Genomic DNA, 17,500 nt, shown 5'->3' on the forward strand with positions numbered 1-17,500 from the left:
TGATCAGTGTCCTCAAATTATCTTAAAAAGAACACCAATTTATACTGGATAAATAAAAATTAAGGTGAAAATAGCTTTTGTGGCTTTAAGTCATATATTGAAAGTTATTTGTCACTTCAACCTAAATCCTTTCCATTATTAGGAAAGTGAATCAAAGCTGGTGTTTTTTGTCTTAATCCTCCTTCTCAGATGCTCTGCACAGTATTCTTTTCTGTTAAATCAAGCTGCTCGGTAAACCATTTTCTGAGCACAAGAAGTTGGAGTTCACTTCATAAAGCTGGCACTCTTCAAAGTTGTCATAAGCATATTACAGAGATACACACTACTAGACTGGGATAGTGTACCTTATTAATATTTCATTTTGGTACAATACACTTGCATTAACTCTCTTAACACAGGTATGATATTGTTTCAAGTCAGAGAATCTAAAACATTGCAACAAAGATCGGACTAAGAGCAAAGCCTTGAAAACTACAGCCATTAGTCCTGTCATCCCCTATAAAGTTAATGGGTTGGAAAAATGGTCAATCTTTGGACCAAAAGTTGATATTTAATTGAAAGAAAATGTTTTTTAATTGTAATGGGGATTTTGCATTAGTGTGAACATGAAAAGGTACTAAAGAATCTAATGCAAGGTTATGTATTGATTTCCATCTCAACACTAGTGTAAAAGGAAGGAATATTTCTATTTCATAAACAACCTCGCCTATTCAAAGGGCACAGGAGACAGAATTGAATGAAAAGAAGAAATAGTAAAATATTCTTGGGCATTTTTTGCTGGTGTATAGGACAAAAGCCATGACGCTGCTGTAAATGCTGACTGACTCTGCACTAGAATTATCAAGATGTTATATGTTGCTTTCACATTTTCCAGGGTTATTTGGTTCAGGAAAGCAAGATCATCTGTAAACCTAGCACTACACCACTTTAATCAAAATGGTTTTAGTGATCATGGATTATAACAACAGACCTGATATAATGGATGTGCAAAGTCTGCCCACAGAATTAGCATCACTATAGCCTAGATGGATAGATGTATTTAGAAAATGTAGTTTTTTCTTGAAATGGAGAATGCTGAAGTTAAATGAATTTATATTCTTAGTATTAATAATACTTAGAACACTGTTGGATTTGGGAGCTTTCCTTTTTCTTTAAATACAAACTTATGTAAATCAGGTTCTTTTAAATCCTATAGTGTTTTATCCAATAATGTAATTATTTTGACATTTCACTTAATGTACTTATAAACAAAAATTTATCAGAAGTGATACCTACCTAAGTTTTGCAAGTCAGTGTAAGTTACTTAATTTAAAAGTGAAAGACAGCATGAAAGATGGAGAAAGCATTGCAAATACTTTATGAAAAGTATTGCTATAATTCTATTTAAAAAGTTATTGTGATATTGAATATATATGGTCTGCTGTTAAGGTACTTCTGTTATATACCCTGTAGTCTACCATTTGTAAACACATCTTTTTGATGTTTCTGCCAACATCCTGGCAACAAAGCAGTGCCATTTCAAATGAGCTAATTAACTTAATTGTTGATGAAGCATGAAACAGTTCATTCACCCTGTTAGCTGCACCATGACAACATAAGAGTCTCAGCCCCTGAAGTTACTCATCTATATAAGCCTATCTGTAGCTTTCCATTAAGATCTATTGCATGCCAAAATGAGTACGTCTCTTCTAACAAAGACCAGTCCATAATGTACATAGGTAGAAAATCAGTGCTGTGGCTGAAAAATCAAACACAGAAATACTAGAACTTACTTTAAAAAAAAAAAAAAAAAAAAAAGAGAGAGAGAAAAACATGCAGAAACCCATTTCAGTTTGAAGCTGCATACGAAAAGCAAAAGCTGTGTCGCTTATTTTCTAAATGCTCTGATTTAAACAATAGCCAGCAAAACCAAATGCTGAAAGCAAAAACTTCTGACATCACTGTTCAGTCTTGAAAGGTGCAAACCCACCTGTTCACAGTGGGTTTTTTCTGTGTATCTTGTGCATATACAAGAATAAAAGCAAAAATAAATTAGCAAGCAAGAGTTAAATGGTCACACTTATTCCTTTGTGTTTTTTTATTTACACTATACATATTAATTCCCACTATACATAAACTGTCAGAATTTAACCCTTATGTATGATGGATCCCTGCTTTCCTGGAGAATTTAAAATGAGCTTTTTCATACCCCTTCTCTCCAATATACAATCTAAAGCATCTCTTCAAATTTTCTGAGGCTCCATTTCAGTAAAGGATAAATAAGAGGATTAAACACTGTGCTATTGAAAGGCCTGCAAAAGTGTTCAACATGAAAGAAAGGATAACAATTTGACCCTCTGCAGATAGCCTTGATTATCCAGTTGCTTGGAATACACAAAAAAATCTCTGACATAATTTACAGTAAAACTTTGTTTACCATCTTTCTCTTTCCCTCACCTTAAACGACATGGTACCAATGAATAAAAATCCACGTACTTTAAAAATTGTCCAAAATCTTCACAAACGCTTTCACAGCCAGGCCATTTGCAAACTCCATGACCATAGAGAGTATGGGAGGCCCCAGTCTCCTCATGTGACGAGCTGTAGCAAAAGAATAAGGCATCAGATTCATCTCAAAAGCCATAATCGTTGGAGGCTGCTAGCGCCTGTCAGGTTACGATCAGTGACAAACAGGTCAAAACAGGTCAATTTAGCTCAGAGCAGTCAGAAAAATTTAATCGTTCTATTGAATAGTTCAACTGCCAAGGCTAGATGATGTTCCAATTAGAGAAGAAATAGAGCCAAAGATGACTGTTAATAAAGGATGAAAAAATAAGATGACTGTATAATACCATATGCTAATTCTGCCATATGACCTTGGTGTAACATTTACCTATAAATAAAAAATATACTCTGAAGTGATCAATTCCAAGAAGAAATATTGAGGACGGACAGTCAGAATTTATGAATATTGTGAATGTTACTACAAAATATTTGAATATTTGAATTCTGCTTAAATGTATATAAAGAAAAGCAAATCTTTCTTTCATTAATAAATATTTTTGTTCACAAGTGTTGCTTCCATTAGCTACTTGGCTTCATAAAAAAATTCAGCTGTATTCAGCGTCTCCCTGACTCCTCAATAGATTCATTCACATAGTTACGAAAGAAATTCAGGGGATTGCCCCATGGAGGTGAGTGTCAGTGACACACCCTGCAGCAAAGAACCACTCTCTGAGATATAATCACAAAAGTAACACTAACTAAAATTATAAAGGTATTCAGAGAAGTACCATTTTTAAAATAATACAAAATAACAATATAAAAACGTTCTCACAGTCACATGAGAACCAGACAGACTTGAATTACAGTCTCCTATTATAAATATCAAAATAATTTAGTGGAATATTTATTTGAAAATACAATTATTTACAATTTAGCTTATGTAGATACAAATAAAATTTCATCTTATATTGAGATCATCTACATCTGACTACACTAATATATTTACTAAGAAGTGCTACAGACACTATGTACTCTTGTACACATCTAATCCATTACTTGAAAATAAGGAACAGTGAAGAATATCTGTCAGTGTGTCTGAAGAATTATTTTAACTTTATCCATATGGTTGAATTCCACTGTGTTATCCTAACACCACTAAAAATTTGTATGAATTTGTAACTGCATTACTCTCGTGCATATATGAAGTAGTATTCAGTGGTTTTCTTCACAAGAGACAAACAATATGGGAACTGCTATAATATACCAATTTTTAGCGCACTATTTACATAGAATCTTTGCATTGAATTACAGCCTCGGCACTAAGATAGATGTACATTTTCAATGAAACCAGTGGTGTGATTCAACGGTAAGGGCCTGACTGCCAGATGTGTAATTCAGATATGAATGAAATTACGTGCCTACAAAAATGCCCACAACTCTGCGTTTATTCCTCTAAACCTGCACACTCTTCTAATTTATTTTTGTTCTGATTTTTTTTTCCTAATTTTTACCAAAACTACCCTAAGTTCCTGTGTTATAAAACCACAGGCAGGTAACTGTCGTTGCGTCTGCAAAATTAGATATCATTATTGAAAATCATGCCCCATTGATAAATAATTCTGAAAAATCAGGTCTCCATGATCTCTTCAGTAACCTTTATTAAGTGTTATTTTGTGACTGGAAGTAATGTGACATGATGTTAAACAATAGCTTTACGTCAAATGATAAGCATAGTTGAAATCTCATCAGAATTACCTGTCTCGCCTTGCATTTAGAACTGAAGACTGTCCATTCACTATGGAATGATGAGTTATTGGTGGTGATGCTTTGGAAGTGGTGGAGGAGGTAGTAGAGGAGGAATTGTTAGTAGTGAGGTCTAGCCCTCCATGTTTAATGCCATTGTCTTCCATACTGTGAACTCCAGTCACTTCTTTCCATAACTGCTGAATCTCAGCAGGACTTAAGCCAGCTATAAAATGAAAGAGAGCCCCACTAATATAGCAAAATAAAGAGTTTCATATAATGAGCTCAGTGTTATTAATGGATTAATGCCAACAATAAAGCTGATGCTGTTTTTCCAGCATAATCAACATGTAGTAAAACATAAATTCATTTTTCTTCTGTCAGAATCCAGGTAATCTGTCTGTCTTCTCTTGTGTTATAAACAGTCAATTAAAAATCACTAATTTTAATAATATTATACACCTTCTGAAAACGTTGCTCAAGGATTAAAGAGTGAAAGCTACAAATAACTTGCAACTACTTCTTGAAAAGTAAAATAAAACAACCCTAAATATACTTCCAGACAAGATTTTTATTATCTGCTTAATCAATTTCTTGACATGGAAACATAACTCAATGCATCCACAGTTAACTCAGGTCTTATAATTCCTCTTAATCAAACATGTAATGGGAAATAGAAAAACATGTTACACTAAGGATACAAACATTGATATTCTCTTTAAACACTTAACAAGAGCAGAGAGTGCGGGAAGAAGAACGGAGGGAGAAAAATCAGAAGACGAAAATGAAATCAATAAGATTATAATAGGTTTAGCATTTGAGCAGAATGCATCTGACTTTAATTAATGACACCCACATATTAATTAATCCCATTTAATATTTACAAAAATTGTTCTGTTTTAAAACCATGGCTTAAAGAGGCAAACCCAAAGCAACTGTTTGGAACAACAAAACCACTACAGTGCAGAGGTAGATACTGGTGACTACTGAAGCCTTCCAGTATCATTCAATGGCATCAGACAATTAGAAAGCTAACAAAACTGGCCCATTTACAATTCCCTCTACACAGATGACATTACATGTAGTGTAGACCATCAAACCCCTCCACTATTTTTTTTTGTCCAGCCCTACTGTGGAAAACAAAAAAAAAGTTTGTTTAGGAGAAAGGAGACCCTGTCTCACCAGTCTCCTGGGGTGGTAGGCAGCCATACAAAATTTAAAGAGCTTCTTGAACTTCTCTGCTATATGCACAGCAGTATTTTGGAGTCTAGCCACCAGATCTTTGCAGATAGAGCTGAAATTTGCTCTTTGCTCCATTTGTAGCCTGGAAACTTGTAGTTTACAGGATTCACTCTTGGCCATAAACAGCAATGTCTCGTAGAATGGACTCATACGTATGTGTTAGGACTGTCTGGCTCAAGTTGAGCGCTTTGCATGAAGTCATGGAAACTTGCATTACAATATGCTTCTGCCTGAAGTAAAGACTCCCAAACACAAGCAAGAGAAGAGCTGTGAGAATCCTTTTATCTTGCCACTGAACATACAGTTAAGATAGGAAATTCAGATTTTGAAAGATGAAGATTCCATCAGAAATATATACATCTTCTGTCACCGTCAGTCTAAGTCTGACATCTCTCTTTTGAAGAACACTGAATTAAATGCAGAAGAGAATGAGAAGCCCTGAACACTTCTTGTGAAAGATCTGGTTTCATATCCAGGTTTTTCAGCCTGCCATGGTTTAGGCCAGTGGTATCTTAAAATCTATTTCTGCCTTCTGTATCTGATCTCAACAAGTGAAATTAGGTAAGACATGCTCACAGTATCTAGATCTGCCAGAATGCAAAACATCCAAAATGCTCATGTTGTCTGAATTATTTTTTTTCTCTTTTTACTTTATAAGAAAGCTCAAATATATTGCCCTTCAAAATAGGATTAGGATTAAAATGTATCTATCAATTAAAACTTCTCATTGAGGACAGTTTTGTTTGGTAAACAAGATACATTAGAAAACGACAAAGATTGTTTTTCACTGTTTGGCAAATCCATTTATTAGATGATCTTTTACTTTGAAGACACAAGAACTCAGACTAGTAAAACAGACTTAACAAAAAAATATGAAAAACCACAGTAAGTTCCTTAATACTTCTGAATAGCTGTCTCACAAAGCTATTAAAAAATAGACTGGTAGTGATTTACAGAAATAATTTCTGGAGCTAGTGTGGAAACAAGTCAGTTGGAAGGTATTAATTTTTTTTTTCTTAATTATAAAAAGACCTAAATTTTCGACTACAGTATTGTGTCCCGATTCTGTACCTTTGATACCAACACCCACTGGCAAACTCAGTGGAAAAGAATTAGTTGGAATGTATGTCTTAAAACTGGAGTTCATATCATCTTTGCACAGAGAAAAGCTAGGTTTTAAGGAAGCAAGCAAAGAAGCCGGGCTCTAATTTACTGCATTAGAGATGGGTAATAGGAGTGATGTTAATACTAGTTGTAATTGTTTAATGAAGGTAAGTAATTACTGCCATGTTCATGAGGTATTGTCATGAACTGCAATATAACTTTTTTATATTGCAACACTGCAAATAACCCACTTTAGCCTAGTAAATAATGGTTTCCCACAAATGTAATCAGAAGTAAAAAAGAAAAGTAATGTATTCATTCAGGTGGCATGATATACACAATATTTTATTTACTTCAAAGTCTTCCCTTCCTCTTGCTGTTGAATAACATAAACTAATTTTGTAATGAAAAAAACCCTAAACATAAACCCCATATGTTTGGATAATCAGAGGGCAAACATATCGCTGTGTCTTGCAGTGAGAAAATTTTCATCAGAGGTCATCAAACTTTGGACCTTGGGGGAGCTGAGTAAGAGCCACCCCACAAGCTGGGCCAACGAAGGAAGGCTGGGGACAGCTGCAGCAGTGTCCCTTCCCATGGGCAGGGGTCTCCTGCCCCTCTGGCCAACTGCTGGGCAGCCCCTTTCTCTGCGTGAAGCTATGGATGGAGCTGTGTCTCCAGGCTGCCTAGCTCACCTGTATTTTTTTAAAATCAGAAAGAAATTTCTCTCTGGGCTCAGGCTGGTTAATTTTATCACTTCTTCAGAACACTCTGAAAGGCTGCCTTTTAGGATAAAAGGATTAAGGGCAGGCACTTAAAAAGTGTAAAGTTAATAAGCGGATTTGTAATTAATTGTGAATTATGGCAATTTTGTAGTTTCTGAGTCTAGAAAAGTCCAACTCCCATTTTACAAGAGACCTGTAAAATGGCTGACAGATTTTAGTCTGGATGTACAAGTAGGGTAAGTTTTAAAGTTTCATAGGTTGTGATAACCCTCAAAATACCCTCTCTACACTACATTGAAGGAGAAAGAACCAGGAAGGGGATCCACAGTGGGATAAAAATTAGGGACTATAACAAAAAGGGTGAGTACTGATTCACTATCCAGTTTACTAACACCAAGAATTTCAGGATCTTGAGGTTAGTTTTGTAAGTCTCTTCACCACAATCTACTCTATTTTTATGTTTGAATAAATACCTAATAAAACTACCACTTACAAAACCCATCTACGCATCTGCTTTTCATTTTCCTACATGGCCTCACCAAAACTTAGGGGTTTGGGGTTGGGTTGTTTGTTTTTTGTGGGTTTTGGGGTTTTTTTTTACTGTTGTCATTTACAGTGCTTTGTCTGTTATCAGTGTACCCTAGCATCAATGCAACATTACATGGAAAGAAACTCACAGCAAGCCACTGGCTTTGGGTATGGCACAGTGAAGATCTTGTCATAAAATAAATTGCTAAAACACCTCTTCTACCTTATTTGCTATACCTGACCATCAAGAAAACATGGTAAACGTTCCTGTTTTTTAAAGGCAGAAACTATATTTGAAGCACATACTGTTTATATACACAAACCTCACAGCTGTACTTAGAAGTTATCTTTTCATACGAACAAATGCAAAACCCATGCTCTCTTTGTCACTAATTATTTGTGGTTTACAGACTCTTTATGACCAGAACTTATAAAAATGAGTCTCCCTGTGTTCCTCTTACTGTTCCAGCCATCCATGTAACTCAGTAATCTAAATGGACACATATAAAAATATTTGTGTTACACATATGTAAATCCTTCTGTATAACCATATTATGCATCTTTCATCACAGCAGCAGGAGAAAAACATCCTTTTACTACATCCAGAGTGTACTACCTTAAATAAATTCTGAAGGTTTAATCTAATATTGCCACAGAAAATGTCTGTCATAAAATTTGCTAAATTTCATGAGAAAAAGGAAGTGTGATCCTCTTACTTTTATGCAAACAACAATGCAGGGACATCTATGTTGTATCTAGGAAGCACTACTTGGATTTGTAAATATTGGATGTACTTGGATGCATTTGGATGTGTAAATTTAAGATTTACAAGAAAGTGTCAACAGATCTGAAGCCTATTAGTCTTCATTACAGTATTATGAACTGGACTGGGTGCTGTACCTTCCTGTGAGAGACACAACGTGCTGTAAGAGAAGCCAACAGCAAGAACTCTAAGCCAGTCACAACTCTGCATTTAGTTCCGTCTTTGTTTCAGCATCTTGCTGGAAAGACTTTTCTTCTTACCCTCATCACTCTAACTTTACCTCATCCGGCAGAGAGTGAGTGGCCTTTCTGGAGATGCAGAGAGGTTTTCCAGGAGAAGCTGTCTTATGTTCCAAGTTTGCACACCTACATCAGGGCTATGAAAAATTGAGGTCCTATAAATTAATCTCTGTATCTAAAGGAACCCTACACACACAGCAGATATTAGGAGAGAAAAATGGAAGAATCAAATACTTGACTAGACTTGATTATACTTTAAAAATATCAAGGCAGAAGCAAACAAGATATTAATTTACTTAAAAAAGAACAATCCAGATATATTTTAATTGTAATATTTTGTATTTATTTCTTTATTATGAATCTCCTTTGTCATGACTTCAGTTACGCTTAATTGTTTGAGTAAAAGAAAGTTTGTAACAAGAACGATTTAACAGTTCTCCTAAAAAAGTATTTTAAAAGGTATTATTTTTTGTATGTTCTACTAGGAGTGGATGAGTGAGTGTTGCATTAAACTAATGAATATCAATGCAATTGGGTAGGAGTGCTGAGGGAAATCTGTGGGGATCGCTTAATGTGAGAGAAAACCTGAGGAATTCCTCTTGCAACAGATGGCACAAGAGGAGATTGCAGAAAGTAAAGCTGTTCGGAGGGAGGTTGCTTCTATTGCTTTTTTCCATTCTGGTCCAATGTGACTTTGTACAAAAGGAAACCAGCATTACCAGTCTCATGTGTCCAAATTAATGAATCAGCTTGCCTCCCCACTGCTTTCCTCAATTAAAAATATTTAGTGTGATAGCTTACTTGACACTTTTTTATTATTATTATTTTTATGACTTTAGATACACTCTTGTCATAGGTTTTCCACACAATACAATGCATGGAACATACACATTTATCATTTATTTGGAATCTCTGCTTTCCAGGGCCTGAGGTTTTTAGTGGGCAAGCCTTTCTCATGCCTTTTTTCTTTTTTCTTTTTTTTCTTTTTTTTTTGGTCTACACTGTTGTCTATATACTGTGTACTCTGTTTTTGCTTATCTGATTTCTGAAGCTTTGATTTCATAATAGTTAGCTGGTGGAGAACCAGATACATGCATAAAGACCAATTAAAAGCAATGTCACCTGTCATGAACACAGCCTGAACAATGCTTATTGCAGGACTGGAGCATTAGAGATCAGAGTGTTCTGTAACTTTTATGACAGACACTTAGCTCACCTCTCTACGGTAACACAAACAGAAACACACCTTAGAGTTTACAGGCAGAGTCCTTAAGACGGGAAGTCTTTGGCCTTATCTTAAAATGTAACCAGCATTTACCCCCATGTTTATTTACTTTTCAAAAGTGTATGCCCTATTTTTTTTCAACCATGAAGGTATTTGTGCCAAGTAATAGAGTCTGAGCTTATTTTCAGCATTGAGGAATCTTTATCAAAGTGACAAAGGGAATTTTTTCCCCCCAAATGTCTTTACTGTTATTTGTCACTCATAATTCATTACTATTGGAATCACCACCTTCAAAACTTGTGTCATATGTAACACACTTAATACAGAGGAATAGCGAAGAAAATGAATCCTAAGGTTTGTCCTTAAATTCATGTGATAAACTGAAGATTCAAAGTGCTTTTCAATGCCAAACACTTTCTTTCTTTAGAAATAAATAAAAAAAAGGAGTGTTGTAATGCCTTTAGTATCACTGTCTGATATATTTTACATCTGTTCTTTTACATTAAATAAAATGACAACATTTCCACTAAATCAGATGTCAGTAATTCCTCAGAGAAAAGCAATGATGCTTGAATTGTGTTGTTATTAGAAATTGTTTTCAGCACATAAGGCTAATAAACATGTATATTATATCTAAGAAAAAACACTCAAAAGCTGTTTTCTTCCATAAAAGTATACTTTAAAATTTATCAGCCTCAAGAAAGTTTGGTAATATGAGTAATAACGTTCTAACAATAAATTACGTTGAAGTGTCAGGAAACTGCTGAAATTCAGATGCAAATGGAACAGTTAAAAAATATTTGTGAATTAGAAACTACTCCAATCATATATTATGCAAATACCTTGTGGCAGAGACTGGACAGGAAGAGCAGACTGGCCAGGTGGGATGGAAATGAGTCCCTGACGCTGAAGGTTCAGCAGATGTTGCTGCTGCTGAAGTTGTTGCATCTGGAGGAGCTGCTGCTGGAAGACAAGCTGCTGGGCTGCCAACTGCTGCTGCTGCTGCTGCTGCTACAAAGAGAAAGGGCAAAATAAAAAAAAAAGCAAATGCAGCAAAAAGCAGAGTGTGTAGTCAAGTTTAGAAAGCCAAAAATGTAAAATCAACTTCTTTCCCTTTAATGTCAGTTATTAAATAATAATGCTATTTGTAGAACATTCAGGCAGTGAAAGCATTTGAAATTTTCTATTATATTCATTCAAGCTATTAGGTGTTAGGGAAAATGGCAAGATACACTTAATGACACACTAAAGAAAAGGGTCACGGGAAAGTATATAACTGCTGTTTCAAACAAACAAAACCCCCCCAAAACAACAACAAAAAAAGAAGCCCAGCTCATGGCAGATGATAACAAATTTATCTATGCTAAAAGTGTAACTCTTTACAGCAGCCTGTGATTCAAAGGCACTCTTGTTTTTCCAATTGACTAAGTTTGGTCTGCAGTGGCCCATGAACGTGGTCTCCAGTGATCTATTAGTAAACTGGGATGTAGCCTTCATTTCACTGGCCTGTTAGCTCTCTTTTCTTGTTGGAATATATTAAAAGCAGCATTGCATTCAAGGCAATGAAGTGCTCTATTATGGAGCAAAAGTATAAGTTCCAATTTTGTGAGACATTTCAAGACAAACTGGAGTCTGCAAAGACTCTGGAGGGTATGAGAAGGCAGTCACACTTCACAGAAAGACAAGCTGCTGTGGAAGACCTTTCCTTTCTAGTTTGGGGAAAAGAGAAACTTCTGATGCGCTCACTGGAAAACAGACTGCATAATGGAGCAAGTCATGTGGATTGCCCAGAGCCTCCGGAGAAATACGGGAGCAATTTCTATTCCGTAGTTGATGGCTGTCTGAAATTCTATTCACAAATCCAAACAGAAACAAAGCCTCAGGAGGTCACAACTGCTTCCTCGACGTTTGCATAATGGGCAGCTTGAAGACAATGTCTGGGATACCTGCTGATCAATTTAACTACTTCAACGTGTTTTGTTTGTATTATGTTTATATTTGATGCAGTTTGCTGACAAGTGCAAGCTAGGCCTGAGAAACCCGCTTGTCAGGTTGATTTATGAGCACATCAAACTGTAACTTTCTACTCGCCACTTCAAACCTTCAGTAGCAGTTCATTAATCAGGGGCCTGTGACTTTGAAATCTGTGCTCAATCGCTCTTTTTCAGCCATGGACTAAATTTGCATGCTCTCTGAGCTGTGCCACTGAGAAAAGTAAGGCTCCTTCCCCAACACAGATTGCCTGTGAATACAAGATAATCAGGACGGTGTCCACCACACGGCTTGTTCTTTGCACACTCAGATTCATTAGCGAACATTAGACGACAGCAGCACTAGACCGCTCAAATCCTATGTCTCAGGAAGGGGAGCAGGAGAATTATACCGGTGCTGCTATTAAGCCCGGTAAAAACATAAGAACAAATCTTTGATAGCTGCATCCTGGCTACAGGAAAAGATCTAAACTAGTCTTGTCTTTTCCAGGCTTCTGACAGCTCAGACTAGTGTGCATCAGCAAGGGTCTTAGCTCCTACCTCTTTTGCTTGCTTTCCTGGATGCTGTTGCTGCTGCTGTTGCTGCTGCTGCTGCTGCTGCTGCTGCTGTTGCTGCTGCTGCTGTTGTTGCTGTTGTTGCTGCTGCTGTTGTTGCTGTTGCTGCTGCTGTTGCTGCTGCTGCAAAAGCTGAAGATGTAACTGCTCTTGCTGTTTCTTGTAAAACTCTTGTAGTTGTTGCTGAATAAACCATTTTGACTTTAATAAATAAAGGCAAAAGTTTCAAGTATTATAAATCTCCTAAACTCTTCTAGATTGGCATATGGTAGCGTAGCCATTAAGAATCACCTCATAACAAAAAAGGTGATTTGAAGAGGCAGATCTACATACATTTTTTTCCAAGGCGGTTCTGAAATTTTCCAATGCAGATTCCAAAATATCCTAAACAGAAGGGTATAGAAAATCTGTATTCTAAAGGGAATGCAAGAGCCAAATTAACTCCTCAAATAACTATACCTAAGTTCCTCACATGTCCTATATAACAAATCAGAAGCTGTACTCATCCACTTGCAAGAAAGCTACAAGTCACCAAGGCCAAACTAAACTGTCTTTTTCTTAGGGGAAAAAAGTAATTAATGTGTCAATCTGTTTAGCGGGATGCTGGGTTCACAACTGAAGGTGAATTGCCTATAATGATTACGGTACTGGATATTAGAGTGTTTAAACATACAGTGATTGAGCTATGACTATGAGAAACAGACACATCATTTTCTGTATGACAATTAAGCACGCACCCAAAAATCCACGCTGTGTTACACTGAGGTATTGATCACTGACACTATCTTTACTGTATGAATAACAAGTTCATGGGTTCTTCACTTAACTGCCAGATTTTGTGCTAAGCAAACAGCAACCTCCTTCTTTTCAGCCTTAATCTGAGACAAATTTTGTGGTTGTGAAAAAACAAAACCAAAACAAAACAAAAAAACTTTTTCCCATGGCGAAACAAGCTGTTAAGTTCAAATTTCATAACCGCATGCCATTTATGTGACTAAAGGGAGCAATACAGTGTTATGAATTTTAAAGCAACAATTACCTACAACTCTATTTGCACTTCCTTTGGCAAGTCGACAATTAAAATGTGCCTAAGCACTTGAAAATTTAAATATCAATTTGTTTGGTATTTGTAATGCATCTGCCACTGCTGCTGCTGCTGTTTTTAATATAATATTTAGTGTTTCAAAATCGAAATTTCACACTTCTGCAATTAAAACGAGAACTTTAAAGACTGAGAAGTTTAACACTTATTTTCACTCTTTCTGGTGTAAAAAGCAGTGAAATATTACAAAATAAGACCCATAAAATCCGGCTGACACTTGTGTGAATGCCCTGCGCTAATGGTCCAAAGCAGGTAACCCACATTACCTGCTGCAACATAACTGCTTGCTGCTGCTGGAGAAGTGCTTGAAGCTGCTGCGGAGACAACACTTGCTGCTGGAGAATCTGCTGCATTTGCTGAGGGGTGATCACCTGGGGAGTCATCATGGCCACTGACACAGGCACCTGCACAGGGAAAGAAAGATATCATCATCAAACACATTTTAGTTCGCCTGCACCACAGCTGTACATCTTTTTTATTTTGTACCAAAGATGGACCATAATTTTTTACATAATATTTATCACTGCAAAGTTCCAGTTTCAGTCAGAATCTGTTATTTTAAGACCACAGTACTGTGGCGCTCTATTTCCAGAGGCATCAGATTCGATCAGACTCAAGCTTTATGTTTCGCATCTCTTAGGTATTCCTGCAAGAAATTTAAGCATTGGCTAGTAAAAATGTGTATTTAAAAATAAATGATCACATGGCAGGGCTTTCAATACTTCATAATCAATCAACTTATCAAGTGTCATAATGTTACGAATAGAAAAATCTATTGAGACGGTTTCAAAAGATATGATTAAAACAGACAGCAAAATAAGTATCTGAAAGCAGTAAATGTTTTACACAATAAAGACACTTAGCCTAGAAAAATATTTGCGCAATACATCAGTATAAGAAAACCTTTCTTGCTTGGCTAGTCTTTTAAGATGTCTGATTTATACAGGAACAAAAATGCCAGGGGCATACTGGGGTATGGAGCAAGGGCTGCCACCTCAGTCACCCAGTCTCTGCAGAGAGAAACGTTTTCTCAGTCATGCCTAACCAAAAACTAAAGGTTGAGAAACCTTGTCATAAGATTATTAGCTTGTCCACTAAACTCTAAAAATGCACTTTGTAGGTGCTCTTTTGGCCATGGCTTTATTTTCTGTTTGCTACACACTGAGATGAAGTGCCTAAATATGCAGGAACACCCACCTACACACCTGCTCTCAGGGGTATGTGCGAGTGGGAAAGACATAGCAGGTATGTATGTTGTACATGCAAGAGGGGAAAGTCCCATGGAAAAGCCCGAGATATGTGCTGAGCTGCTGCGGCAGACACTGTGAAACCATCGCTTGAGCTAACCAGGACACGATCAAACAGCTGTCAGCTGGCCAAGTTTGCCACCCATGAAAAAGCAGCCACTCGCTTGTCTAGCAAAGTTCACATGTTTTTTCTGTGTGTTACAGCAAGCTGGCATATAAATACTGCTTTGTGAGGCGTCTGTAGGACATTCCAGTCTTCTGTAAATCAGCAAAAATAATATTATTATTAATAAAATAAATCATGGAGAAATCTTAAGAAGAAAAACTTTCCTAATACTTCTATTACTTGAATCTATGCTGAAAGACTTTGTATAAATGTAACTCTTAGAGGAAAAAAGTCTGCTGACGTTTACTTTTAGAAGAAATTACTTCAGCTGGTATTATACCGAATACCACTTTTCACACAATTCATCACAGCATAAATTAGTCTTAAAATATTGACTAATTAAGAGTCTGAAAGTAAAAGAACCCGCCATTACCAAAAGGTCTGATAATCTTTTGCAAAACAACGAATTAATTTTAAGTATAGAAATTCTGATGGTTATACTCTACAATACAAATGGAAAAGACAAACCAGGTTTCCACTCAGAATCAGACAGCTGTGGGAAGGGATTTAATCTCAGCTATCACTGGACTCCTTCTATAGTCGACAGAATAAGCAAATCTGAGAAAGTCTGTCTGATCTAGCTAAGGCATCTATTTTAGCATGGGACTAATGGCTCTTTGAATGTGCCGGTCTCTATTGAGTGTAGACTCACTTTGGGTAGATACCAAACTTTCAGATGGTTAATGCTAGTTGTCCCACTTGGTGACCCCTAGAAGTTTGGTACTATTGGAAACACCACATCTCTATGCAATAACATTTTATTCTAAGTCTATCTGTTCCTAAGGGCAGGAGAAACAAGTTTTTATAATTTTAGGGTGCATGAGCCCAGTAAAATTCAGTCGAGTCAGTGTTTAATTCCCTCAAGTCAATAAGAATTTCCTCTGTTTGTGCACGATCCGAACTTGCCTTCTTGTAACAATTTTGCTTCAGTGATGCTATTCGATGACCACATGTCACACAGATATGAGGAATCATTACCTTTAACCTTTTAACCCTGCAAGAATTTTCCTAACACATGCTTACTACTTTAATTTACAGCAAATGATGACAGTGTTGCATACTTGTTACTCCTCTTACCTTTACTTCCCTCTACCTTCCCCAGCTTGAGTATTTTCAAACACACAAGTAAAAAATCTGATCTAAACAGAGTGAAAATCAACTTGACTTTGTAAGGGGCACTGATTTATTCATGCTCTATGCTAAAGAATCTATCCAGTAAGATGTGCAGTAAGACTCGTGCTGCCGCAGGAGTCCTCTGTTCCTCAATCTGAAATATAGATTCCCTTCCACCAGGCGTATTTCTGCTACCTTCTGTAGTATCTGCTCTGAATCTCCCTGACTGTGTAGTTGCTCTTACATTTGGAGACACCTGCTTTGCGATACGCTCAAAGAGCTTTTCTCTCCACATTTTTTCCCCCTTATTTCAGCAATCACTTTCAACTGTATAAGCTGAAGTAGAGAACCTAATAGAGCTGTTTATCAGGATGATGGAGAAAACCATGAAAAAAAATGGTGGTCTAGATCAGGAGTAAAAAATCATGTTTATATAGGTAATATTGCATTTAGCAGAATTTTATGTGACGATCCATATGTGTATATCATACCTGATACGTATCTTCTTTCCCATAGATAAAAAGACAAAGCATTTTGAAAACTGCTTGAATTTTACATTAGCAAAACATATTAAGCGAAGAGATTTCTCTAATTGTAATCAGATAATATAAATTGGTACATTTCACAGCCTTCAGTGATATACCAGACTGCACTTTATTTCTTACTGGTATAGTGTTACTGTGCTATCTGGGTTGGAAGACTATCAGAAACCTGCTATTTTATGGCCAATTATGTGCATTAGGTATATTTCTTGGGTTTAGTGTCCGCATTTGTCAAGATTTCTGATCTGATATTACAAAAATGTAGCAAAGAGGCAAACTGACTCTTTTTCATCGAAATCTCTCAATGAATCTGAAGTCAGCTTGGGTAGAGGACAGTAGAGGGACCCAATGAAAAGATGCCAAGTAAATGATGTGGTTCATTTGAGTGGGCCACAAACTCCCAAGGAATCCTTGGTCAGACCTCTCACGAAAAACTGAGGAGCCAAAGGGAAACGTGACTCATGACTGCAATCCATTCGTTACAAGGCATCCTCCAAGAAACTGAACTCCCAACTCTGCCATGGAGATGACTGGGTACAGCAACCCTGCAAAACACAATGGGCTGGACAGCCTCTGAAGGACATGCTAATTTGTCAGCTTCGTGATGGACCCTGATGGAAGCTTCATGCTTTGAAGAGTTTCTCATGTTTCTACTGCAGGCTGTCCCCGATTTCTTTGGATTAGCTTACAAGTCCCACTAAATAAAACTATAGATAAGTAAACAAATAACT

The 17,500-nt window shown here is 36.6% G+C and overlaps 1 protein-coding gene across 12 annotated transcripts in view; it reads right to left on the reverse strand.

Annotated features, from left to right (window-relative positions):
* Positions 1-17,500, reverse strand: part of FOXP2 (forkhead box P2) — a 445,011-nt gene that overhangs the window by 52,364 nt on the left and 375,147 nt on the right. For 7 of the 12 annotated variants that reach the window (XM_055807404.1, XM_055807405.1, XM_055807408.1 and 4 more), the window contains 5 exons: positions 13,968-14,105; positions 12,585-12,782; positions 10,896-11,064; positions 4,240-4,453; positions 2,476-2,580 (listed from right to left, as the gene is read on the reverse strand). In XM_055807404.1, the coding sequence (XP_055663379.1) occupies positions 2,476-2,580; positions 4,240-4,453; positions 10,896-11,064; positions 12,585-12,782; positions 13,968-14,105 (824 nt within the window). Of the gene's footprint in view, positions 1-2,475; positions 2,581-4,239; positions 4,454-10,895; positions 11,065-12,584; positions 12,783-12,932; positions 12,984-13,967; positions 14,106-17,500 lie in introns of all 12 variants that reach the window. The other 5 variants (XM_055807415.1, XM_055807412.1, XM_055807411.1 and 2 more) reach the window with 5 other exon arrangements.

This window comes from Falco peregrinus, chromosome 6, assembly GCF_023634155.1.
Source record: "Falco peregrinus isolate bFalPer1 chromosome 6, bFalPer1.pri, whole genome shotgun sequence".
Classification (NCBI taxonomy): domain Eukaryota; kingdom Metazoa; phylum Chordata; class Aves; order Falconiformes; family Falconidae; genus Falco; species Falco peregrinus.